We start from the raw sequence: 23,152 nt of genomic DNA, 5'->3' as shown, positions 1-23,152 counted from the left end.
AAAGTGGTTATGAGGAAAAAATGATTCAATATAATATAAAAATGAATCCAAAAATGTGTTGGTAAGCGCATAACTCGAGAACGGCTGAACCGATTTCGATAATTCTTTTTTTATTATATTCTTATGTAGAGAAAACGTTAATATGTACCACGGGCGAAGCCGGGGCGGATCGCTAGTAGTTAATAAAAATTGACAAATATGTATTTACATCATTGATTTATCGATAGTTCATCAACTATATATGGCGCGTTTTCGACCGGAGGCACCGGTTGACCTGAAGTGATGCTGTGACCGCGCGGTCTCCGCCTTTTATGTCGAAAACGATTCACCGTATAAAAAAAAATTTTAAAAAAAAATTTGTCATAAAAGGGACTTTTCGCCGTGCTGCTTAACGTAACGTCGTCGTTATCGAAATTTCAAACTGACTGTGATTACTTAAAAGTTAATGTATATAGCTAGAGTAAAAATTATTTATTTTATTGAAATTCATAATCAGTATAAGATTTCTTGCTTTATTTGGTAAATAAAAACAATTATAAGTTCCTTAACCTTTCGATAAATTTTCGAATTTGATTTAAAGTAGGTACCTAAAAATTATGTTTACTGTTTACTTGGTACTTTATTTAGTCGTGTAGAATTGTAGAAATAAATTGTGTAAGTGAATACCCGAAAGCTAAAGTTTACACGTAGGTATTCCGTTATTCGTATGAATAAATGATTCTGTTACCTATTAGTTATCTAGTAAGTAGTACCTACGATTAGGAGCGTTAACACAATTCGAGATTTCATTAAAATATTAGAGGTATAAAAATTAAAACGTGTATAAAAGTCAAACCAACCTGGGAAAAAGCAATGAATATTATTGTAATATCTTTTAACTTTATGGGTAATAATGTACGAAAATAAACTTATTGAAGTGTTCCCTAACTTCACTAGCTGTGAAGCAGAACGCTCCTTTTCCAAGATGTCATAATATGTAGACAAGTGATAACTGCGTTAAAAACAACCGACTTCAAACTTGCACTTGCAAAATTTACAAATACCTACAGACAAAAATGGTCATAAAATAAAAACTACTGGGCCTATCCGAATAAAAATTTTCGACACCATCCCGCATCGAACAAAAAAAGAATCACGTAAATCGGTTCAGAAACCTCGGAGTAATCGGTGTACATACATAAAAAAAAAAAAATATACCGGCCGAATTGATAACCTCCTCCTTTTTTTGAAGTCGGTTAAAAATGGACAACAATGGCGAATGATCGGCTAAATAATTTATCACTTCTTTCCATAAATTGTGATCTAACAAAAGACTTGCAATGTGATGACCAATTATAAGAATTTGCAGCACAAAAATGCAGAAAGGTTAATTTCTAAATTATTATTTAAATAACATAACTGTCACATTATTTTGCTAATTTATAATAAACTAGTGGTCCGCCCCGGCTTCGCCCGTGGTACATATTTCGCAATAAAAGGTAGCCTATTTCTTTTCTCGGGTATCAAAATATCTCTTTACCAAATTTCATGCAAATTGGTTCAGTAATTTAGGCGTGATTGAGTAACAGACAGACAGACAGAGTTACTTTCGCATTTATAATATTAGTATGGATGAATAACATTATTTTTTTATTTTTTTATTATCTTTATATTATGTATAAAAAATTACGTGTCACTTTGTTTTTCCGCGAGACTCCTGAACTAATAAAACGATTTAAAATCAAATTAATAAAAAAATTGCGAAAGTAAGTATTAAGAAAATATGAACATTTCCACAAAAAAGGCCCCTGGGTAGTTTCAGCCCAGGGCCCCACAAGTTCACGGTCCGGCCCTGATTACTGTCTTAATTCGTTCAAAAGACCTGAATAATTGGTGTTCTACTTCCTAAAATGGTGCTGATTAGATCTGAAATTTATTTTTTCCGTTTCTATCACCTGAATAATGTGTTTACTAAAATGTAGTACCTACTTAGTACTTATATATGCGAATAGACATTAATAAATAATTTTAGCAGCTAGCTTTTAAATACATAATTTAATTTTTCTAGTAAAAACTTTTAACTGCAACATCTGGGTATTATGGTTTATATTTTATTTAGTACTTGTCAGTCTTTCTAATCGTTAAAAATTTATTAAACACTTACTAAAGTAATTTGTTATTTTGCGTCGCCTAATGAAATTCACACAAAGGAAGGCGATACTGTGCTTGTATTTTATGCACCCTGTGGCCCGCTTACCGTTAAATAAAGTACAGGCTAAGGCCCGTTTTGTGTCGTTTGGCTACATCGCTACTATGACCTGCGGTTAAATGGGTGATAAGCGCTATCTCTAAGAACTTTGAACCAAATTATTCGCAGGTTCAAAGAAACTACTTTGGCCTACATTTTTCGATTCTTTGTCAGCTATGTAAGAAGGTGCTCGAACAGTTTTATGGTATAACATGATGTAAGATAGTTTTCGATTTACTTGTGCCTATATCTACGATGTTGGACCTAAATGTATTTCAGATAGCGATGATGTTCATGTAACAATAAAGATTATATCAAATCTTGTTCTAACTACCAAGTAACTACCCAATCCAAACAATTTAATACAAACGTTTTCCCAACACAAAACTGCGTTCCCATACTTTTTATCTCCCCTTATTAAAGAGCGAGTATTTCAACGCAATCCGCAGGGGAAATTCTGTGATCATTTTTATTGCGTATGTTGAATTTCAAACCCCAACGGTATAAAACTAGTTTTATTAAAACATCCCGTTGTTCGATAAGTCAGATGTGGCCTAGTTACCATTTCATTGGACTCCGATACCAAGTTGAAAATATTGATTTGATGAAACAACATTTATATTTCATAAAATAGCAAACAGGCCATCGATACAGTCAATAGATACTTATAATTGTTACAAAGTAGCAATACTATAAAACAATACTTTCCGAAATAACATAGTATCAAAAGAAATTCTTTTTCATAATTCTCGGCCCTAGAATTTTAAGTTAAATTTAACAATTCCCTTTCTTAGTAAAATAACTTCAAAAATAGGATGACTTCATTGCTTTCTCGATCTTTTCGTAAAAGTAAAATTATGCTTTTTTATTAAAATTCATTGTTTTTGCTCTCATTGTTCCAAATGTTTTAATGACTACGTTTTTCTCTATTCATTTGAATCTAGGCCGGCCTAGGTGCTACTAAGTTCTTTATTTTCTGACTCAATATGCCACTTTGAGTCGCGGCTCAAGGGAAAAAGCGACTTGAATTAGTACGAATAAACTGAAATGATTAATGAGAACACATTTAACTGTGACATTATCGGGGTGTTACATACAAATGTCAAGCGAATTTCAAATGCCATGTAATATCGAATAACCAGTTTTGAACTTTAGTTAAATCAATTGTTATGGGTGTTCTTGTAAAGGCGAAAATAGAAATGGTATCCAAAGCTCATAAATCCTTCTTTAGTCGAATCAAATTTATAAAAACAAACTCAAGACCAGTTAAGCACTATGACAAAATATTTATGGTACTTACGTAGGTAAATCTCGCAATTAGCCCACTCTCTACAGGATAATATATTCTTATGCATTAATTAAATAATTATGTTTAAGTTATTTTAGAGTCTTTCTTCCCTTTGCGTAGGACGTTGAATGTCAATATACAATTTTATTCTTCCTAATTAGCGTAGATACATAGTACAGACTCGAACTAACTTAACGTTTGTATGTTAGATATAGAATAAGCAAATATTAAGAAACTGTATGTGTAATGTATATTTAAATCAACTATTTCTAAATTTTAACGTTTATTCTTTTTTTTTTACAAAAGCAATCGATTTATTTCAGATTGGCGGTACGTAGCAGCTTGCACGGTGTGCGTGGGAGTCGCGATGCTGTGCAAGGAGCAAGGCATCACTGTTACTGCAGTGTGCGTTGTATATGAACTGTTTGTGGCCCAAAAGGTAAAATATATTGACAAATTTTACTATTTTTTTAAAGTTCTGATAGTAATTATAACCAATTAAATCATGAAACGTTCTTGAACATATATCTATTGTACATGTATATTATACATAACTAGCGGTCCGCCCCGGCTTCGCCCGTGGTACATATTAACGTTTTCTCTACATAAGAACCATCCTCGTACTTCAAGGAATATAATAAAAAAAGAATTATCGAAATCGGTTCAGCCGTTCTCGAGTTATGGAATTACAACGAAAAGTGGCATTGATTTTTATATATTAGGAAGATATATTTATTTTTATTTATTAAAAAGGTTCATCACCAGTTGTTACATATGTATCATTCTCGTTAAATAGTAACAATAGGATTTACACATTATTATGCACAACTATTACAGATGAACACTACATTCACAAAAATTAATAATAAATTAGGCGATATCTACATAAAATACAAATTAAACAAAAATGAAATGTGTGTGCTCTTAACATTAAAGAGTTCTGATTAACTACAGCAGGCAATATTAAAAAAAGTTATTACATTTAACCTATATATTACGGACATACTGACAATAATTATAATATGTGAATTTGAAAAAGAATTAAGTCATAATGTTAAGCATTGCTTTCCGAAACTTATAGAGGGAGTCTGAGAAAAATAATGAAAATATATGTTTAATACAAAAAATAATAACTCTTCGATTGTGAGCATCACGTCACAAAAACTAACCCAATAAACATAATATTATAATAAATGACCCTGTTTCTTAAAGAGTGAAATAAATCGTTACTACTTATTTTTTCATACATGTGTACAAAACAAATAAATAAACAGGATTGATGTGCGAAATCTTTAAATGTATGCAAATATCGATATATTTATTGTATGTTCTTTCAGCGGAGATTAACTCCCGGTCGTTCCTGGCTGGAAATCTGGGGTAAGGGCGGGTGGGGCTGTGCGTGCGGCGAAGCGGCGCGCAGGGTCACCACCGTGTGTTGTGCAACCCTGGCCTTACTCGCTGCCAGACTGCACGTGATGGGCGCTCAACTACCCGTGTTTACGAGGTTTGACAACCCTGCTGGGGCAGCGCCTCCGCCGGCTAGGTGAGCATCGCAAACTAATATTAAACAAAAATTGTGTTTTGTTTGTAATAAATTCAGAACTGTTCAGTTATTGTACATAATTCGTTTTCTAATAGAAACTTGGAGTAGGGTTGCCACTACGTAATTTTTATGTCTTAGCTGTGATCATATTTTTAATAGCGTTGTAAATTATAATATATGTACTTAGTATCTGCCTATCTGTTACAGTAAAAATGATGAATTTTCATTTTCATTTTAAATGAAATCACGAATTTTCATTAACATAATTACCATTTCATATTACAATTAATACCATTGCGTGTTTTAATAATTCATATTTTTATTTTTAATCTACGATGGAAAAAAGTAACTTTCAAATAATATTTCTGTGTACAACAAATCGAATTGAATGTACACTTTTCATTGTTCACGATAATGTTACCTTAAACCTACTGATGTTTTCCAATGTTTACATGTAAGAAACTCGCTCCGATCAGATCTCCAGGGAGATTATTGTAAGCCATATTTAAGACTTCACAACAACATCAAATATACGGCTTACATTATACTAGCTTCCCGCCCGCGGCTTCGCCCGCTTTGTCTAAAACCTAATAAATTATATACTAAAACCTTCCTCTTGAATCACTCTATCTATTAAAAAACATCGCATCAAAATCCTTTGCGTAGTTTTAAAGAATTAAGCATACAAAGGGACATAGGGACAGAGAAAGCGTCTTGTTTTATACTATGTAGTGATTATACTCTCAGTCGAAAAGTTCTCTATCACTAAATACATATTTCATTTTACTTCAAATACTTTTTATAATAATCTGTCTATTAATTTGTTCACATATCACGTACAAACGGCACAACGGATTTATAATAATAATCTTGTTCAAGTTATACGTAGGCTGAATACTGAAATGCACGTAAACCCGGAAACACGAAGTAGCACTAATTTTAACTTACATACAAGCTTACAAACTCATAAATGCGCTAAAAAACGTTAAACATTTAGAGCATTGAAATAAAATTTCTAACTTTTGTTTTCACGTAAAAATACAGAGGTTGTTTCAATAGCCAGTGAATTGAAGTCTAGATTGTTCAAGAGCTGAAAAGTTAAGACTATTCATTACAAGTGGTATTAATTTTTACTAGAACTAGTAACTGGGGCGAACTGACCCTTTGTGACGGTTACAATGTACGAGATTAAAGCGGTAGCTAATTATAAATAAGTTTATTTTTAAAGGTACCTAAATAAATAATGGTGTTTCTTTTCGAGTGTAGGTGTTAGGATTGTTTTGTCTATATGGAAATAGATGTTTGCGCTATTTGTTAAGAAATTACGCATAAACGTACTCTGAAAATAATTCTACAAACCAACGATCAGTGTTTTTAAATATATTTTGTGTTTAAATATTTTGATTGGTTAGAGCCAAGTAAAAATTTTCGAAAATTTCCCGTTTGATAACACAGCTCTTACATGAGGTAAACATTTTCTTCCAAAAATCTCATTAAATAACACCGCTCTCACTAGAACATAAAAAAAACATTGCTAATTCATCGATCCCAGGTTTTTCCTTAGCAACTCCTTAAGCAATTTATCCATAAAATAACCCTGTATTCATTTCTTCCAGACATCTAACCTTCGCCTACTTACCAGCTCTAAATGCCTGGCTACTAACATTACCAGAAGCTCTTTGCTGCGACTGGACCATGGGCACAGTTGCTCTGTTACGGTCCTGGCGAGATCCGAGGAACTTGGCCACTTTAGCACTGGCCACCTCACTGGTAGCGGGAGCTATACATGCGCTGAGGACGAGATCATCTGCGCTGTCTATGGTAAGATATATTGTATAGATTTTAGTTTTAAAATAGAGCAAATGATCTTAAGTGTATATTCGTGCATGTTTAGCCTATAGGCTATGAAGTTATCTTTCCTCTAAACAGGTTTCCAGGTATATTTCCAGGTATATAACCTGAACTGTAATTTAGGCTTCTAAACTAAGTTAATACTAAGATTATTATGATATTTTCTAAGAATTATGTGACGTGCCTACGGCAAATTTAATTGTGATTCATCATTGATTGTTATCAAAATCACATCCATGAATATATATAATCTATATAATCTATAAATATCCAAGAATATATACTACATGCGTTTTCATGGGTCGTTTCTTTATACATTTTGTAGATAAGCGTGGCGAATTACAGTAATTTTCTTTGCTTTTCCAAAAATGAGGTTTCGTTTAACGAACTTCTGTTTATTTAAATTCTAAAACTTATACAAATACTATATCATTACATTGTTTCGTCTTTCCAGGGTCTAGCCTTACTCGTCCTACCGTTCTTGCCAGCATCCAACCTATTCTTCCCAGTAGGTTTCGTAGTAGCAGAGAGAGTATTATACATGCCTTCAATGGGCTGGTGCCTGCTCGTGGCACATGGATGGAGGCTTCTAGCCAAGAAGAGAGCCAAGCTTGCTGCATCTACTCTTATATTCCTGCTGCTAGCTTTCAGTGCCAAAACTTATGTCAGGAATTGGGATTGGAAGACTGAATACTCGATTTTTGCGTCGGGTCTTAAGGTAATTAATATTTTCTTGCTATTTTTTCTCAGAAGTCAAGTTATTTTTTTTTAAGTAGATACATAATTATATTTAAAAAATCCTGTATGTTAAGAATGTTTATCCTTTTTTTTCTTAAGTTTAATTTTATGGTCAAGCAAAACAAAGATCTATACTTCTGAAAATGAATAGTAAAAATAGAATAGTAGAGTCTATAATAGACGGAGTTTAAACAATTTTTTCTGTCATTCTAGGTAAACCGTAACAACGCAAAACTTTACAACAACGTGGGCCACGCGCTCGAAGCGGACGGTCGCTACGGAGAAGCATTAGAATTCTTCAAAACAGCCGTCAACGTCCAACCTGATGACGTCGGAGCTCACATCAATGTGGGCAGAACATTCAATCATCTAGGAAGATACCAAGAAGCGGAAGACGCTTACGTTCAAGCCAAATCCCTCCTCCCAAAAGCGAAGCCAGGAGAATCCTACCAAGCCAGAATAGCTCCAAACCATTTGAACGTATTCCTGAACTTGGCGAATTTAATATCCAAAAATGCCACAAGACTGGAAGAAGCGGATATGTTATATAGACAAGCGATCAGCATGCGGGCTGATTACACCCAGGCCTACATAAATAGAGGGGATATTTTAATTAAGTTGAATAGGACTAAGGAGGCGCAGGAAGTATACGAGAGAGCTTTATTGTATGATAGCGGGAACCCGGATATTTATTATAATGTGAGTATTGTTCTTTTGTATTTATTGCATTGACATTAAAGTTCAAATTCCAATGTTTTCCTCTTGCAGATCTAGAGACTAAAGACTTTAAGAAATAAGCGACAAGATTTCTTTTAAAATTGATGATGAAACTTTTTTAAGTTAACGTGTTGTATAGCGAATATTACAAAAAGTTACTAGTTAGTTAACAATTATTAAGATAAAATTTCATCACATCACAATTAGTTCGATTCAATTCGATTTTACCTGTATCAATGGCATTTTCCTAATTTTTCATTATCTATTACAGTTGGGCGTAGTGCTCTTAGAGCAAGGCAAGGCATCCCAAGCCCTAGCGTACCTAGACAAAGCCCTGGAACTGGAACCAGAACATGAGCAAGCGTTACTGAACTCTGCGATACTTCTGCAAGAATTGGGAGCCGCTGACCTGCGGCACTTGGCCAGGCAGAGACTATTGAAACTACTTGATAAGGATGGTAAGACATTTAATGAGGATATCTTGGTTTTTGAACTCAAATTATTCTCCGTATTTTCAAAATGTTTTATCCTTACTTGGGCTGACAAATATTGTGCTCAACAAGGATAGTTTTAGAGGAAAGTTTAATAAACTCCATTTCCATCTATTCGAATCTGTTCTTGCAACAAACGAGTCCACGGAATATTTTATACTGAATCTTTGGGTGCAAAAATTAAACGTGTCCAATGATAATTCCATAAAAAATAATCGAAGCATTTTTATTTACTAACTTTTCACTATTATTCTAAAGAAATTCTCATGGGAACGACATGTTCCACGGTCAGAGTAGCCTATGTCACTGGCCTCCTAACTATCTCGATGTACAAAACATATCGTAAAATCTTTGTTACCTGAAAGAAAGATAAACAAATTCTTTCGCATTTATAGTATAACTAGTGGTCCGCCCCGGCTTCGGCCGTGGTACTTATTTCGCAATAAAAGGTTGCATATGTCCTTTCTCGGGTATCAAAATATCTCCATACCAAATTTCATGCAAATTGGTTCAGTAGTTGAGGCGTGATTGAGTAACAGACAGACAGAGTTACTTTCGCATTTATAATATTAGTATGGATAATATGAGCAAGTAAATTTATTATTATTATCCCTTCCAGCAACAAACGAGCGCGTCCACTTCAACCTCGGCATGGTGTGTATGGACGAAGGTGACGCGGAGTGTGCGGAAAGATGGTTCCGAGCTGCTGTACATCTCAAACCAGACTTCCGATCTGCGCTATTCAACCTGGCTTTACTACTGGCTGATAGACGCAGGCCTTTAGAAGCTGCACCTTTCTTGAAGCAATTGGTCCGACACCACCCGGACCATGTCAAGGCTTTAGTTCTACTGGGAGACATTTATATTAACTCGGTGAAAGACCTCGATGCAGCCGAAAGTGTAAGTATTTTTTTTATTTTCGCTGTTTAATCTGACTCTACTATTGGCTGATAGACGCAGGCCGTTAGAAACCACACTGTTTTTTGAAGCAACTGGTTCGACATCACGTAAAGGCAGTTCTACTTGGAAATAATGTTTTACTTTGCTCTGCAGTTGGCAATTTTCATAGTAAAAAAGACCTTTCTAGATGTTATATTTACAGAAATAGCTAAGATATGTAATATCAAAGGGTTATTCAACTTCTTGACTCAAACTCAATAATTATTCCTAGTCGACTTCATCAACTTCCTGACTCAAACATTATAATTATTTTAAGTCTTAAATTAACAAAATAAAATTTCCAAACACTAACATATCTACCATACATTACAGTGCTACCGCCGAATCCTCGAGCTAGAAGCGGACAACGTGCAAGCGCTCCACAATCTGTGCGTAGTTGCCGTAGAGCGCGGCAAGCTCGCCGTAGCCGAAGAGTGTCTCACCCGAGCCGCAGCGCTCGCCCCGCACGAGCACTACATACAGCGCCATCTCGCGGTCGTGCGCGCCAGGCGAGCAGCCGTCTCGCTCCCACACGCCAAACCCGCCGCACCCCCCGCCGAAGTCAAAGCGAGATGGAACTACATCCCCCAACAACCCCCCGACCCCCACGAGACCGACCCCTCATAGCGACATCGCAACTAACATTGATATTCGAAACGCTGACTTTCTTTTGCCATTTACGTTTGTATAGAACGCGGTTTCTAGTTTCTAATGTCAATGTTCGTGCCGATGTCTGATTTGCATTTCATCAGGGTATACGCATTGATTTTCTGAGCTACGCGTTTTTATATTACTGTGTTGTTCCGAAATGACCATTGAGAACCGGCGTCAATAAATTATTCGAGTTGCGAAAGAGATAGCGATAGAACTTTATCGATTACTTATTCGCTCATGGCGTACGAGCGGCCATCTTGTTATTTTTTATTGATGCTGGCGATATTTAAAAAAATAAAAATGGAACATTGTTTTGATCTCTAACGTTCCATAATTTGCATTTAATGATATTTTTCTGCATTTAGATTTTGTATAGTATCGTATATTATGTAGATATTGAAAGGAGCTTTCTTCGTTAGCCTGTATAAGTGTATACGGTACGATGTATATAACATGGAAAATGTAATCATATTATAATGTATTTTGTCTAGTCACCAACTTTATTTGGCCATTTATACTCAAAATTTACTTTAAATATTATGGTGATAGTTTATAGCTTCGTTAGTTTCTAGATACCTCAAGGTAAATATTAAAAATTGTCTATTTTTTATTGGACTGTTATTATTTTGTTCTAAATTATTTTATAAGGTGCAAGAGAGAAATTGACCATTGATAACTAACAACAAGAAATTTTATTTCATAATGCTTGTGTTCTTTATCCGTGTGCATAGAACATTCAATGCATTTGATTGTCATGTTAACGTGATTATTTACCTAAAAGACAGTTTTATTTAAATCCCGTAACCATATTTAATGAATCAACATTAGACTTAATATTTCACGAGTATTGAGCAAAATTAATAGCTTTCATTCTTGCACCTTATTTAAACGATATGTATATTTATTTTGACCAAGCTTTAGCATATATATATTTATCCCATTTGTGAACAATTAACTGATTTAATATACAGCATTTATAGGTACTGACTACATAAGTATGACAATATAATGTACGTTAATTCTAAGTTATATTTATACCCTGTTTTAAGATCTGATGAAATTTAGCTATTTATATCTATACTTATTTTCTTTCATTTGCAACTGTTCTCAAAATAATATACATATATTTAAAAACAAATACAGTTCTTTGTAATTTACGGTCACCATGCTTTATATATTATGTTTTATTTTTATGCAAATTTTTACGATCAGATTTCTTCTAAAATGTAGTGTTAACTTTGATGTGTGATATTAACTAGTCCCCATTTTATAAAATGATCAAACTTTAAAAACAAATATTATGTACTACCTAAAAATTTATAAAATTCTCAACCCCAAATCAAATTTATATGAGAACTAACATAACTTGACATTTTATTAAGGCCGTGTACGCGGTCCGTGCGCTGTTTGGCTCAAATATGTGATTTTTCAAACCAGATTGTCCATCAACCACTTATCTTACAAACATATGAATTACTAATAATTTTAGGAAATTTTATTGTCTATATAGTTAGTTAAGAGTTTTTTTCAATTAATACAGTATTTGTGAATACCATCAAGATAACTGAGCCGATGATTACTTGATTTCGCTTTTAGTGTCAATTTCGAAGCTAAAAATATCTGAAATCGCTGACAGATCTAACACACAATTTTTTTTAACTAACTGCAAAAATCCTTATTAAAATAGTTAGTTAAAAGATTTTTTTATTTTGGACTCCTAACTTACGAAATTAAAATCCGAACAATGTGAATTTTTTTAGAAATTATAGTCGACAAAATGATTATTTTCACCAAGATATTTGACTTAGTTTAATATAATTTTTACATATTGCAATAAAAGAACGTCTTACTTATAAGATAAAATTTAAAAAATCAACTAAGGTACCTCTATTATTTTTCTACAATTTTTTTTAAAGTACTATAAAACACTGCGCGCGACCCGATTAAAATCAGTCGGCAGCGAGCCTTTCCAGAGAGAGGACATGTTGCTCGGCGCTCTCCTGTGGACTTATGCTGTTCATAGTAAAAGGATAGCGCAAGCCGCGATCTATCGTAATAGATCGCGGAGATTTTGACTTGCGTTAAATTGAATAAGCCCTCTTAACGGCCTAGACTTTGCTCGTGCAAATTTACAACGGTTATGAAGTAATGATGTGAAAATTAGAAAAAAAATTGAAAACATTCTATTAATAAGTCCGCTTAACGTTTTTTCCGTTATAGCAATTTATACCCCTTTGTTAAGAGCATCCAAAAAATTTAAATTGCAATCATAACATTTGTAAATCTAAAAGGCCTTCCTATTGTGACTGTGTATAGTTTAAAATTTAAACATACTTGATAGTGTTATTTTCGTAAAACGCCAATGTTATGTAAAATTAAGGTGATCGACCGTTATTAGAATATGTAGATGTGAAAATGTAATGTTGTTAATGTTTTAAGATACAAAGTACTTTTGTAAAAACTGAAATTTTTTACAATGTCTTGAAACATTTCCGGTGGGAACTCCGGCGGGAGTAGGATTCGTAAGGACCCCGAATATTATATTTGTCGTCAAAACATTTATTTTTATAAAATAAATGATGTTTCAAATTGAACGCTTGTTTTCTTTATAAACCCCTACCCGATCTTATTAATAAAGTGAAATTGATATTTAATGAACATACTTTTTGAGAACTAATGAATGAACAACCACGGGAATCGAAGATATTTTAACAAATTAACTGCTAAACGCAATGACCTATTATACTAGTAGACGCGGCATACGCCAACATCATTGCACTAAAAAACAGCGTAATTAATACATACCTACTTACTAACGCATTATCACCAATACAGTTGTTCTCTCTTTCACTCTCACGCACGAGACATAATACATGTCTCACTCATGTACTTCGTAATAACAACTGCCGATTAAAATATAAAAAGAACGTCCAGCCACGACGCTGAATGGTGCGTGACTAAGTGAAACTCGGGCACTTAGCTGAGTTTTTTCTTGCCAAAATAGAGAGCGGGTAACGTATCTAGCTTTTTTATATATCATAGGCTAAACGTCTGTCTAACCCATGTGAGACGATGTGAAAAAAAGGCGGCATTTAGGCCCGGTGCAGATATGGCGAAGCGCAGCGCAGCGCATTTTTCATTATCAAACTATTATCGACATTTTCATAATTACAATAAAAATTGAAAATCAAATAACAACAATTTAATATTTATTCCCGAGGTGTTCCCGAGTATCGAAGCGTCACATCTATACTAATATTATAAAGCTGAAGAGTTTGTTTGTTTGTTTGAACGCGCTAATCTCGGGACATACTGGTCCGATTTGAAAAATTCTTTCGGTGTTAGATAGCCCATTTATCGAGGAAGGTTATAAGCTATATTATATCATCACGCTACGACCAACAGGGGTGGAGCCAAGGGGGGTGAAACCGCGCGGAGCAGCTAGTGCATATATATAAGTTACTTTATGGTCACATGCGAACGATAGCACGCGACGCGCTACTCCGCGCGCACCCGCTTTCGGTCGCCGCCGGCCGCTGGGCGCGCCACCAACACGCTCGCGCGGCACTCGAATTCCGTCAACCCAAAATGTTCTCTTTCTTTTTTTCTTTACTCTTATTTATTTCCTCTTATTCTTTTACAAGTAGGTAATGTAATCAATATCATGTCCCAATCCATCACTTTATTCGCGAATGCACACGTGTACCTCTCGAAAAATTGCAAAACTTATGATGATGAGTGATGACTACCGACGCTTACTCGATAGTAAGCGTAGTCTAGCGCATGCCCGCGCATCAGCGTACGTACCTAGCATACGTATCTACTCACGAAGACTCGCGCGTAAGCGCGCCAGCGCGAGTGTGTCATGTTTCGCCATTTGTTTCGCGGGAATGCGCTTCGCTTAAATCTGCGCTAGCTGCTCTTACTCTTAATATTTTATTCTTTGGGCTATAGGTATATTTTTTACATTGTACATAAAGTTTCATATTATGAAAGTAAAGAGTTCGCTAGTGCTTTGAAAAAAAAATGTATTTATCGCTCTGCGGAAGTATTTTCAGATGGCGGGTTATGACAATAGTGCATTAAATTTATTCCTATATATTTGATAATAATCATAATAATAATGCGTTCCTTTGAAGTGATATGCACAAATATTCAAAAGTACTGATATATTGTATAGGGAAGGAATTAGGAAAAATAGGTGAAATAAAATTGTCATTGCAATGTTGTATGTATATATTCGATCAAAACGGTAGGACTAAGTATATTTACATTTTTTTTAAGTACTATCACGTCTGCAGTTCAGGTAGACATTCCATGCGAAAAGTATATTTTTTATATTCAATACCACATTTTGGTACTTGATATTATGGTAACCCTTGATTAGAAAAAATAGAACAACTTTCGAATACATTGACAGTACTTTGTTCAAGTAGACAAATTTACATTAAGATCTATTTGTTCTAATCATTGACTGAAATAAAAAATAGCGATGAGATTTCAGTATGATTTCTATAGACAACTAAACTGAAAATAACAACAAAAATCTATGAAGACCTTACAGAAATATAATTTAACTAGACAGACTATTTTACTATTTACAATTTCGATAAGTATTAAAATATTTATCCGTTTATCGCTTACACGTAACTTACACGTCTTAAATAACATAGTAATGACTTCTTATCTTCGTAACCTCTAAACTAGCTATTGCTGCGTAGGTCTTAAGGCAATATAATGCGAAAGAATATAAACCTGTCCATATAAACACATAGCACCTTAAATGTAATTTAACATACGTAATTATCACAGTGTTTTAAGATGTTATAGTATCAATATGGGCATTACTGCTAAATGATGCTAAACAAAAGTTACCTCAGTCTTTGAGACAATAATATGAATCCTAAATGGATTGGTTCAGAGAAGTTTGTCATATAGTATTGTTTATTCTGGTTTATTCTCATAGTCAATGCCAAAAAGTATTGTTCTTAAATTTTATAGATTTATTTATTCAATATTAGGTACCCATTTTCATAAGTATTAATTATTAGAAACTTATGATTAGTATAAACACTCAAGTGGAGTCGTTGCGCGATGGTAACAGTTGGATATTGGTCCATTAGTTACTTTAAAAACGCAAAAAGTTAAAAAAAAAAAATAACGAAAACAACAAAAAATTGGGCCCAATACTTTTTTTAGAGATGTTACCTACTTGTACTTCAAAATCTTATATTTTAATATTTTTTTACTTTTTCCCGTCTTTGTTAAAAACAACCATTGAGATATTTTCAAATCGCTTTAGAAACTGACATATTTACCCTTAATTTTTAAGTTCCGAATAATAATAAAAAAAGACGTACGCACTCGGGGACTGCCGCGGTAAAGCTATTGCATAGCATGCCTTCAAGCCACACCTCCGCCCGTCGGAGTGGAGAGCGTGAGGTTTTTTCGTTACGGAATTTCTCGATTCGGTCCCCGCGCTCAAGGCCCGAGATAGAAGCTATGCAATAGCTTAAAAACATTATGTTAGAAATAATTGAACTAAAGAACCGTCGCGTTAGATTGCCCAAAGACAGTATTGCTTAACAAGACTAATCCCAACTAGAAATGACTGATGAATCAACATAGAAGCAACATAGTTACAACAAAAATAACAACCATATACCATAATATTAAACCGCATATTTGAAACAATTTAAAAAACAAGACGAAACACTGCTTCCATACTTTAACTAGATGAAACAAGAATTTGTTTTACTGTTGAATAATTACGTTTTCAATACAGTTCAATATTTGATTTATAACACCACATTTGCAAAGGGAACAAAAGCAAAGATTCAAAGATACTTCTCTTTTGATTATGTCCGAGTTAAGGTCAACTGGACTGGGGCTGTATTATGACCGCATATTCCCAGTCCATTTACTAATACCATAATTAACCATGGCTGGTTATTGCGATCATAATATGAATTTGCCAGTCAGTTCAATTCACGGCGTAATCTGTCTGGAAATAAGAGGTCATAGTACAGCCCCTGGTAGTAACGTACGACGTAATTACGTCTGTTTATAAATAGTGTGTTTAAAATTGTCCCTCGAAAGAAATAGTGGATTGCCGTACCCTAGCCATCTTTAATAATTTCTAATTGTACATGAAGCGACTCGTGAAAGTGTCATGAATTTACAGTTAAGCGATAAAAAATCATTTACAATTCCCTACGCGATTCAGATATTATAACAACAATACAAAAATAAATCGTTGCTCATTAAATCACTTTATTTTTTATTTATTTTACATTTTTGTTACTTATACGCGTTTGTAAACGCCTATCCGTATCATGGATAGTTTATTATAAAAACTATAATTTCAACATTTTTTTTTTATTAAAGATTTATAAGTTTTATATAAAACAAAATAAAACAAGTGTTAAATAATCTAAGAAATTAATATAAATGTTACATCCGTTTGTATTGCCTTCAATAGCGACTTCTCGACTTGGTCATATAAAATTACTCGACTCGAAAAAAGAGATTATTTCCTTTTTTTATTTGCAAGAATTCGTGTTCGTGTTTTATAGTTAATATTCGCAGTAAGTCAAAAGATTAGGGCCTGTACACAATGTTCGAGAAAGTTCCAGTTTTTCTGATTAATGTTAATAGTCCCGTGTGATGATAATTGTACAAAGGCGGATAATTTCTGCCATCTCGCATTTAAATTATTGTTCTGTTCTGTAGGTATAAATTGTGCATTTTATTATAAATATTTTGCATATATTCATCATATATTGTTTAACATATACAACACAACAACTAAAATAAACAAAAAAATCTTAAGCACAGTATTTCTCTTAATTTAGGTATTTAAACATAAACCTATTAATATAATTAATAACCAGATGACCCGGCGAATATATCTCTTACACATAATATTTCGAGTTTTAGCGAGAAACACGCACAGCAATCGATAGTTATATTTAAAAATATACCATTATATTTAAAAATATAAAATATACCATACCATATAGTACAGATGTTCAAACTTGTCCTTATGTATTAACCCATAACGTGTTTGTACTAAGACTTTTATTTAGACCGTTACAAATGTTTTAAACTCTGTTTTTAGTTAGTCCGTTATGTAATAAAAAGGTAAATGACTAAACCCGAACACTGTGTCCCAAGCCCAATCTTCATACAAGATCATATTTATCCACATTTCAACCAAAATCTGTCCAAAATTCAACACCATTCACTCGACCAACAAAATACCGGTGAAAATGTTCATGACAACTTAAATTAAAATACTATGGGTTTTCACTTATATTCATCATTCCGTTCATACTCGACTACGTTTTCTACCGCGTCTAGCTGTTGTACTTGCTGTTGTAAGGCAAGGGGTCCCTTTTTGTACGCTGTCATCTCCTGAAAATTTGTAAAGTATTGTTAATAACACTATTTTTAACCAACTTAAAAAAGGAGGTTCTTAATTACTCAAACATGACTATTCATGTTAGGGCCAGAATTGCCTCGTCTAACAAAAAAATCTCCTGATGGTCAGTGATTAATAACACTCATGAATTTTGTTTACCATTACACTTACGTACATTATTTACCATCTTTGTCTTATTCAAGTGCCTTTAAAAAATAAATAAAATGTTCCTTCTTTAAATGAATCACAAAGATACATTTTACAAAAATTGATTATTGGACACATCTATTCTGAATCTTGCACAAATATTTATCTGCCATCTTGTTGTTAAATCCAATACACGATATTGCCTTTTTATGGCAAATAAAACCATTACACAAAACAAAGCCCACTAGAATCTTGCAAAATGGAGCATTTAAAAATCATCAAAAAGTAGTACAAAAGAAACCCTCACCCGATCATATCTCGCCTTGTCCTTTTCACTGAGCGCTTCATATTTGGACTTGGTCTCTGGGTCTGCGGCTGCCCAGCGCCTGCCCAACTCCTTGGCGATATCTCCCATTGTGTATTCTGGATTATTCGCCTTGACTTTCGACCTCTCATCGTTGCAGAACCAGAAGAACGCCGACCTGTTGGGTATAAATGCTTTATTGAGGTTTTATTGTCAATATATTTTGATCTTCCAATAGAAATTAGGCAAATAGCAGGATGGGATTGATTGCTTTAAAATTTTGCTAGTTCAGTAAATTTTGAGAATTTATAGATTTTTATATCAAACTACTGTGGATTTCGAATATGCCATCTATCAAGTGTAGTCCTCTTCAAAAGCCTAGAAGGCTTGATTTTACTTGGAAAAATATAGACTATACATCATCACATTGGGACATAGGGCTTCTAATGTTCAACTCCTAATTGGATACAATTTTTAGGTGAAATTAAAAATCTGTATCTTCTTTTTTTCATTTTTCAGTTAAATACTTATAAAAATTAATTTGGAAAGGCAGATTAAAGCAATTTTGGTATCTCTATCAAAAGAATGGATATAGGTAGGTAAATTATTATTTAAAAAAAAATCGTGACCATAACTCACAGCGATCGTTTGGGCGCGTTCGGATCCTTAGTGTTCTGCCGCTTGCGCAGGCGCAACTTTATGTCTCTCGGCGGCACGTAGTTCATCATCTCCATGTCGTATCTCTTCTTGTCCATGTCCGCCATTTCGTGGAACCTCTGCTTCTCCTTTTCTGACATTGTCTGCGAATTTGTATATGTTTTAATCACGTTTTTTTAATAAAAATTCTGTAATGTATTATTTTTCATATAAATGCCATTAATATGTAAGAACGTGTGCTTATCATTGGTTAATCATAATGAAGTTAGAACTCAATTAGCATAAAAAAGAAATTTTTACGAAAAAAAATCAAGACAATATTTCTTTAACTGTATTAATTAAATTTATACTTACATTCCATCTCTCCGCGCACTTTTTCGAGAAAGCTGCGAACACGACATTCTCATCAGGATATTTCTTCTTATGTTCCTCCCGGCACGTTTGTACAAAGAATGCATATGCTGTCATGCGCCCTTTCGGCTTATTATACGCTTTTGATCGCGGCATTCTTGTTTTCACAGTATTTTGAGCTATTAAGGCTTGCTGCTGAGCCTGTTGCTGCAATTCCTATAAATGAAATAGCCAGTCTATATTGGAAGAATATCAGTTACAGGACAGGACCGAAGGCAACATAATAAAGAGTCATATTATAATGAGATGTTATTTTGAACTCTAGTTTGAAATTATAATTTATAAATAATACAATTTAACAAAAACTATATTCTTATTAAAAAAATTAAATATTTGCATTAAAGTTTTAAGTAATTTATACAAATTGATAATTATTAAAAATATACCTGAAGAGTAGCAGATTGCCTTTGTAAAGCAGCTTGTATTTGTTGTTGTTGGACAGCTTGCAAATGTTCTTGCAGACTTTGTTGTTGTTGTTGTAATGTCTGAACAACTTGCTGTTGTAATGCTGCTTGAGCTTGCACAAGTGCTTGAGCTTGAGCTTGTGAAACTTGAATCAAGTTTTGCTGGTTATTTTGTTGATCTATTTTTGGCTGCTGTTGTTGTTGCTGCTGTAGCTGCTGCTGTTGCTGTTGTTGCTGCTGCTGCTGCTGTTGTTGCTGCTGCTGCTGTTGTTGTTGCTGTAACATCTGTTGTAATGTTTGCTGCTGGTTCTGTTGTAAAGATTGCTGCAGGTTTTGAGCCTGTTGCTGAAGAGCTTGTTGCAGGTTCTGATGTTGTTGCAACTGTTGTTGTAATTGATTCTGTTGTTGTTGTATTTGGTTTTGTTCTTTTTGTACTTGTTGTTGTAATGCCTGATGGCTTTGCTGTATACCGTTAGATTGCTGGTTATTTTGTTCTGAATCTGAACTGCCTTGGTTTTGAGACTGCAACAAACAATTTAGAATTTAGAATAACTACGACATTGGGGCCAACAAGAAAAGAGCTTATTCGTCCATAAAAGGCCGGCAAAGCACCTGTAACACTTCTATTGTTACAAGTGTTTATGGGCGGTGGTGACCACTTAACATCAGGTGGCTCACCTGCTCCTTTGCTTGCTCTGACAATTCTGACATAAAAAAAAGAATATGTGATGATTAAAGGTTAAAATTTTAGATATAATTGAGTTTTCTCATTAGGTACTTAGTTTACCTATGGTTCCTATCTATTAAGATAGTAAACCTGAATATTACACTATAAATTAGAAAAAAGTAAATTAGTTGCCAATTCTATCCATCCATGCGAATGGATTTTTTTTTTCTTTATGGATAAATTTGTATCATGACAGTTATCCTTGAAGGAGACTACTACATGTACAGGTGATATTTAAAGTGTACACTACTACAAACACACTCAATATTTTTCCAATTTTGTTGATCATTATGAAGATCCCACGCAATTATGAAGATCTAATAAGACCAATTATATGATTTTTTATAAACTGATTTTAATACTCTCACTTTCAGTCTGTAGTTCAATATTATTATAGCCTAATTGACGATAGAAGCAATCAATGAAATATACAGGAGTTTGTTTTTAAAATATTATAATTCATAATAATGTTTAACATATTATATAAACAGATATCTTTAAAAAAAACATAGAAAGAACAACTAACTTCCAAAGTAAGGTTTTTATTTAAGTAATTTACGATTAATTTGGTTAAGTATTAGTAGCAACTAAATTGAGAACCTCCTCTTTTTTTTAAGTTGGTTAATAAAGTTGCACAATGCACGAAAACTTCATTGTTTTTTTCCAATTACCGAAAGTGCAATACTTAGTTACTTCATGCAATAATAATATTAGAATATATAAGTGTATGTATTAAATACATATTATTATTGTAAGCCTTGACCTCGTATACATAGGCAATGAAATTGACATTGACCATGAATAACCTAAGTCCTAACCTCAAAAAAATATTCATATAAAATTTATCGCGCCTATAGCACAAAGCAGTAAGCACGTCACACGAAAAAGGATTTCATGTATATAGGTATTTTAATTATTTATAACACATGAAACTAATTTTATTAAAAAAAATAAACAATTATGTTTAAAAAATGCGCGTAAAATGTATTGAAATCTTTCGAAATTGTAATATTATGTCAAATAGAAACGCAAGTCAAAAAAGTTAAGACTCAAATGTCACATCTGACAATGATCTGACATCACATTTTCTTAAAATTTAAATTTTTTATGTCTCGTTTGCACGTTTATATGCATCATGACATTTTTCTGTGACTGATCATTGAATTAATTTTACAAAACAATGAAAAGTCTACTCAAGAAAATATATTGAAATCTAAATAGAAACAGACTTGGTGTCGTAAAGTTGTGTAGGTACACCATTTTAAGACTAGTCCCAAGACATTTCCTAAATTGTAGGTTTTTTTTAACAATTAAACAATCAATAATTGTTAGCATAGCTCAAGAGTCAAAACTGTGGTTATTGTTGTAGACACACAGACATTACATTATTACTTTTAATGTGTTTCATTCGTCCATTTGATTGCGGGCTGCGGCGAAGAAGCGGTAGCATAATATTATTATACCAACGTAAGTACCTATGTGCCTTTTTATTCAAATATAAGTAGTATTCTCTTTTTAAACAGATATCTTTAAGGCAAGAAAGATATACGTTTCGTGTTAAGGAAATTCTGATACAAGTACATGTCTAAATTCCAACTCTGTGAAAGGTCATTGATCCTCCCAAGTCTCCAAACTTTATTAATACCTTAACCTTGAAATAGTAATTGAAAGTGATATATTTCATATTACTCACTACCTAGTCCTTCATACTATTAAATTCAAATATCGAAGTCGTTGTTAATTGATGTCTTAGTGTTGAATTGTACTTATTTAAGTATGACAATTATTCAATAACTAAATTGACGTTGTATGATTGGGTTACACTAAATTTATGTTTTAATTAAAAAATATAAAAGTAATAACTAATGAGCTTTGGGTTTAAGATTATTTAATATTATTATTACCGAAGGAGATGAAGATTGTTGATTTTCTACAGACGCCGAAGCATACCACCAGGGTTGTTGAGGAGACTCCTCCCTAGTACTGGGATTACTAATCATACGATAATCGAAATTAGGGGTAGAATTATCTCCGCCATTGTTTGAAAATCCTCCAGTCATCTTATATGTATATAACTGATGAGTAGCAGCCGCTGTACTCCTCGCTATTTCCTCATTTATTTGCTGTTGGTGTTGAAGTTCACCTGAGCCTCCTGACCACCATGAGGCATCGTCGCGCGCACCCCAAGCGCCCCCCGTCGCGCCCCGTTCCCCCATATCACGATCCCCGCTTTCGGCCAACCAGTTTCTTTATCCTTCGCAGCTTATTGTTTTAATCTCTTTGGTTATATAAAAACCATATCCTTTATTTTTAAACAGTAATAAACACTTAACCTCGCTTTCGGTTCTGTTTTTACCAAGTACACGGACACTAACACACCAATGGAATTTTCATGACAAAGACTCACTATAACTATATATTGCACATGGTAATTGTAAGTCGCACAATGGTTTCAGTATCAATATTCACGAGATCTCCGATATTAATGATGAGCAAAAAAACTGCCGGCTATAAGTTCTACACAAAGCGCGTACGTTCTATCACCGTACCTAAGTCAATACAGTTGGCAACGTCGCGTAACAAGACGCTAAACAAGTATATTGTGGCGCCCTCAACGCGCAGCGGCCGACA

The 23,152-nt window shown here is 33.7% G+C and overlaps 2 protein-coding genes across 2 annotated transcripts in view; one reads left to right on the top strand and one right to left on the bottom strand.

Annotated features, from left to right (window-relative positions):
* LOC123691601 (protein O-mannosyl-transferase Tmtc3) overlaps positions 1–11,055 on the top strand; it is a 127,304-nt gene extending 116,249 nt beyond the window's left edge. Inside the window, exons 5-12 of the mRNA XM_045636081.1 lie at positions 3,839–3,954; positions 4,853–5,058; positions 6,675–6,879; positions 7,364–7,627; positions 7,861–8,346; positions 8,636–8,822; positions 9,475–9,755; positions 10,128–11,055. Of these exons, the coding sequence (XP_045492037.1) occupies positions 3,839–3,954; positions 4,853–5,058; positions 6,675–6,879; positions 7,364–7,627; positions 7,861–8,346; positions 8,636–8,822; positions 9,475–9,755; positions 10,128–10,421 (2,039 nt within the window). The 3' untranslated portion in view covers positions 10,422–11,055. The remainder of the gene's footprint in view (positions 1–3,838; positions 3,955–4,852; positions 5,059–6,674; positions 6,880–7,363; positions 7,628–7,860; positions 8,347–8,635; positions 8,823–9,474; positions 9,756–10,127) is intronic.
* A 5,649-nt stretch (positions 11,056–16,704) lies between these two features.
* Positions 16,705–23,100, bottom strand: LOC123691604 (high mobility group protein DSP1-like). The gene is made up of 6 exons (XM_045636083.1): positions 22,426–23,100; positions 19,777–20,316; positions 19,334–19,546; positions 18,962–19,122; positions 18,326–18,500; positions 16,705–17,864 (listed from the first exon to the last, which is right to left on the bottom strand). Exons 1-6 carry the CDS (start codon positions 22,735–22,737, stop codon positions 17,757–17,759), a joined length of 1,509 nt encoding a protein of 502 aa, XP_045492039.1. The 5' UTR covers positions 22,738–23,100; the 3' UTR covers positions 16,705–17,756.
* Between the last annotated feature and the right edge of the window lie 52 nt (positions 23,101–23,152).

This window comes from Colias croceus, chromosome 5 (genome assembly GCF_905220415.1).
Source record: "Colias croceus chromosome 5, ilColCroc2.1".
In the NCBI taxonomy this organism is placed as follows: domain Eukaryota; kingdom Metazoa; phylum Arthropoda; class Insecta; order Lepidoptera; family Pieridae; genus Colias; species Colias croceus.
Note: the sequence above shows the minus strand (reverse complement) of the source record. Positions and strands in the feature narration are given on the sequence as shown.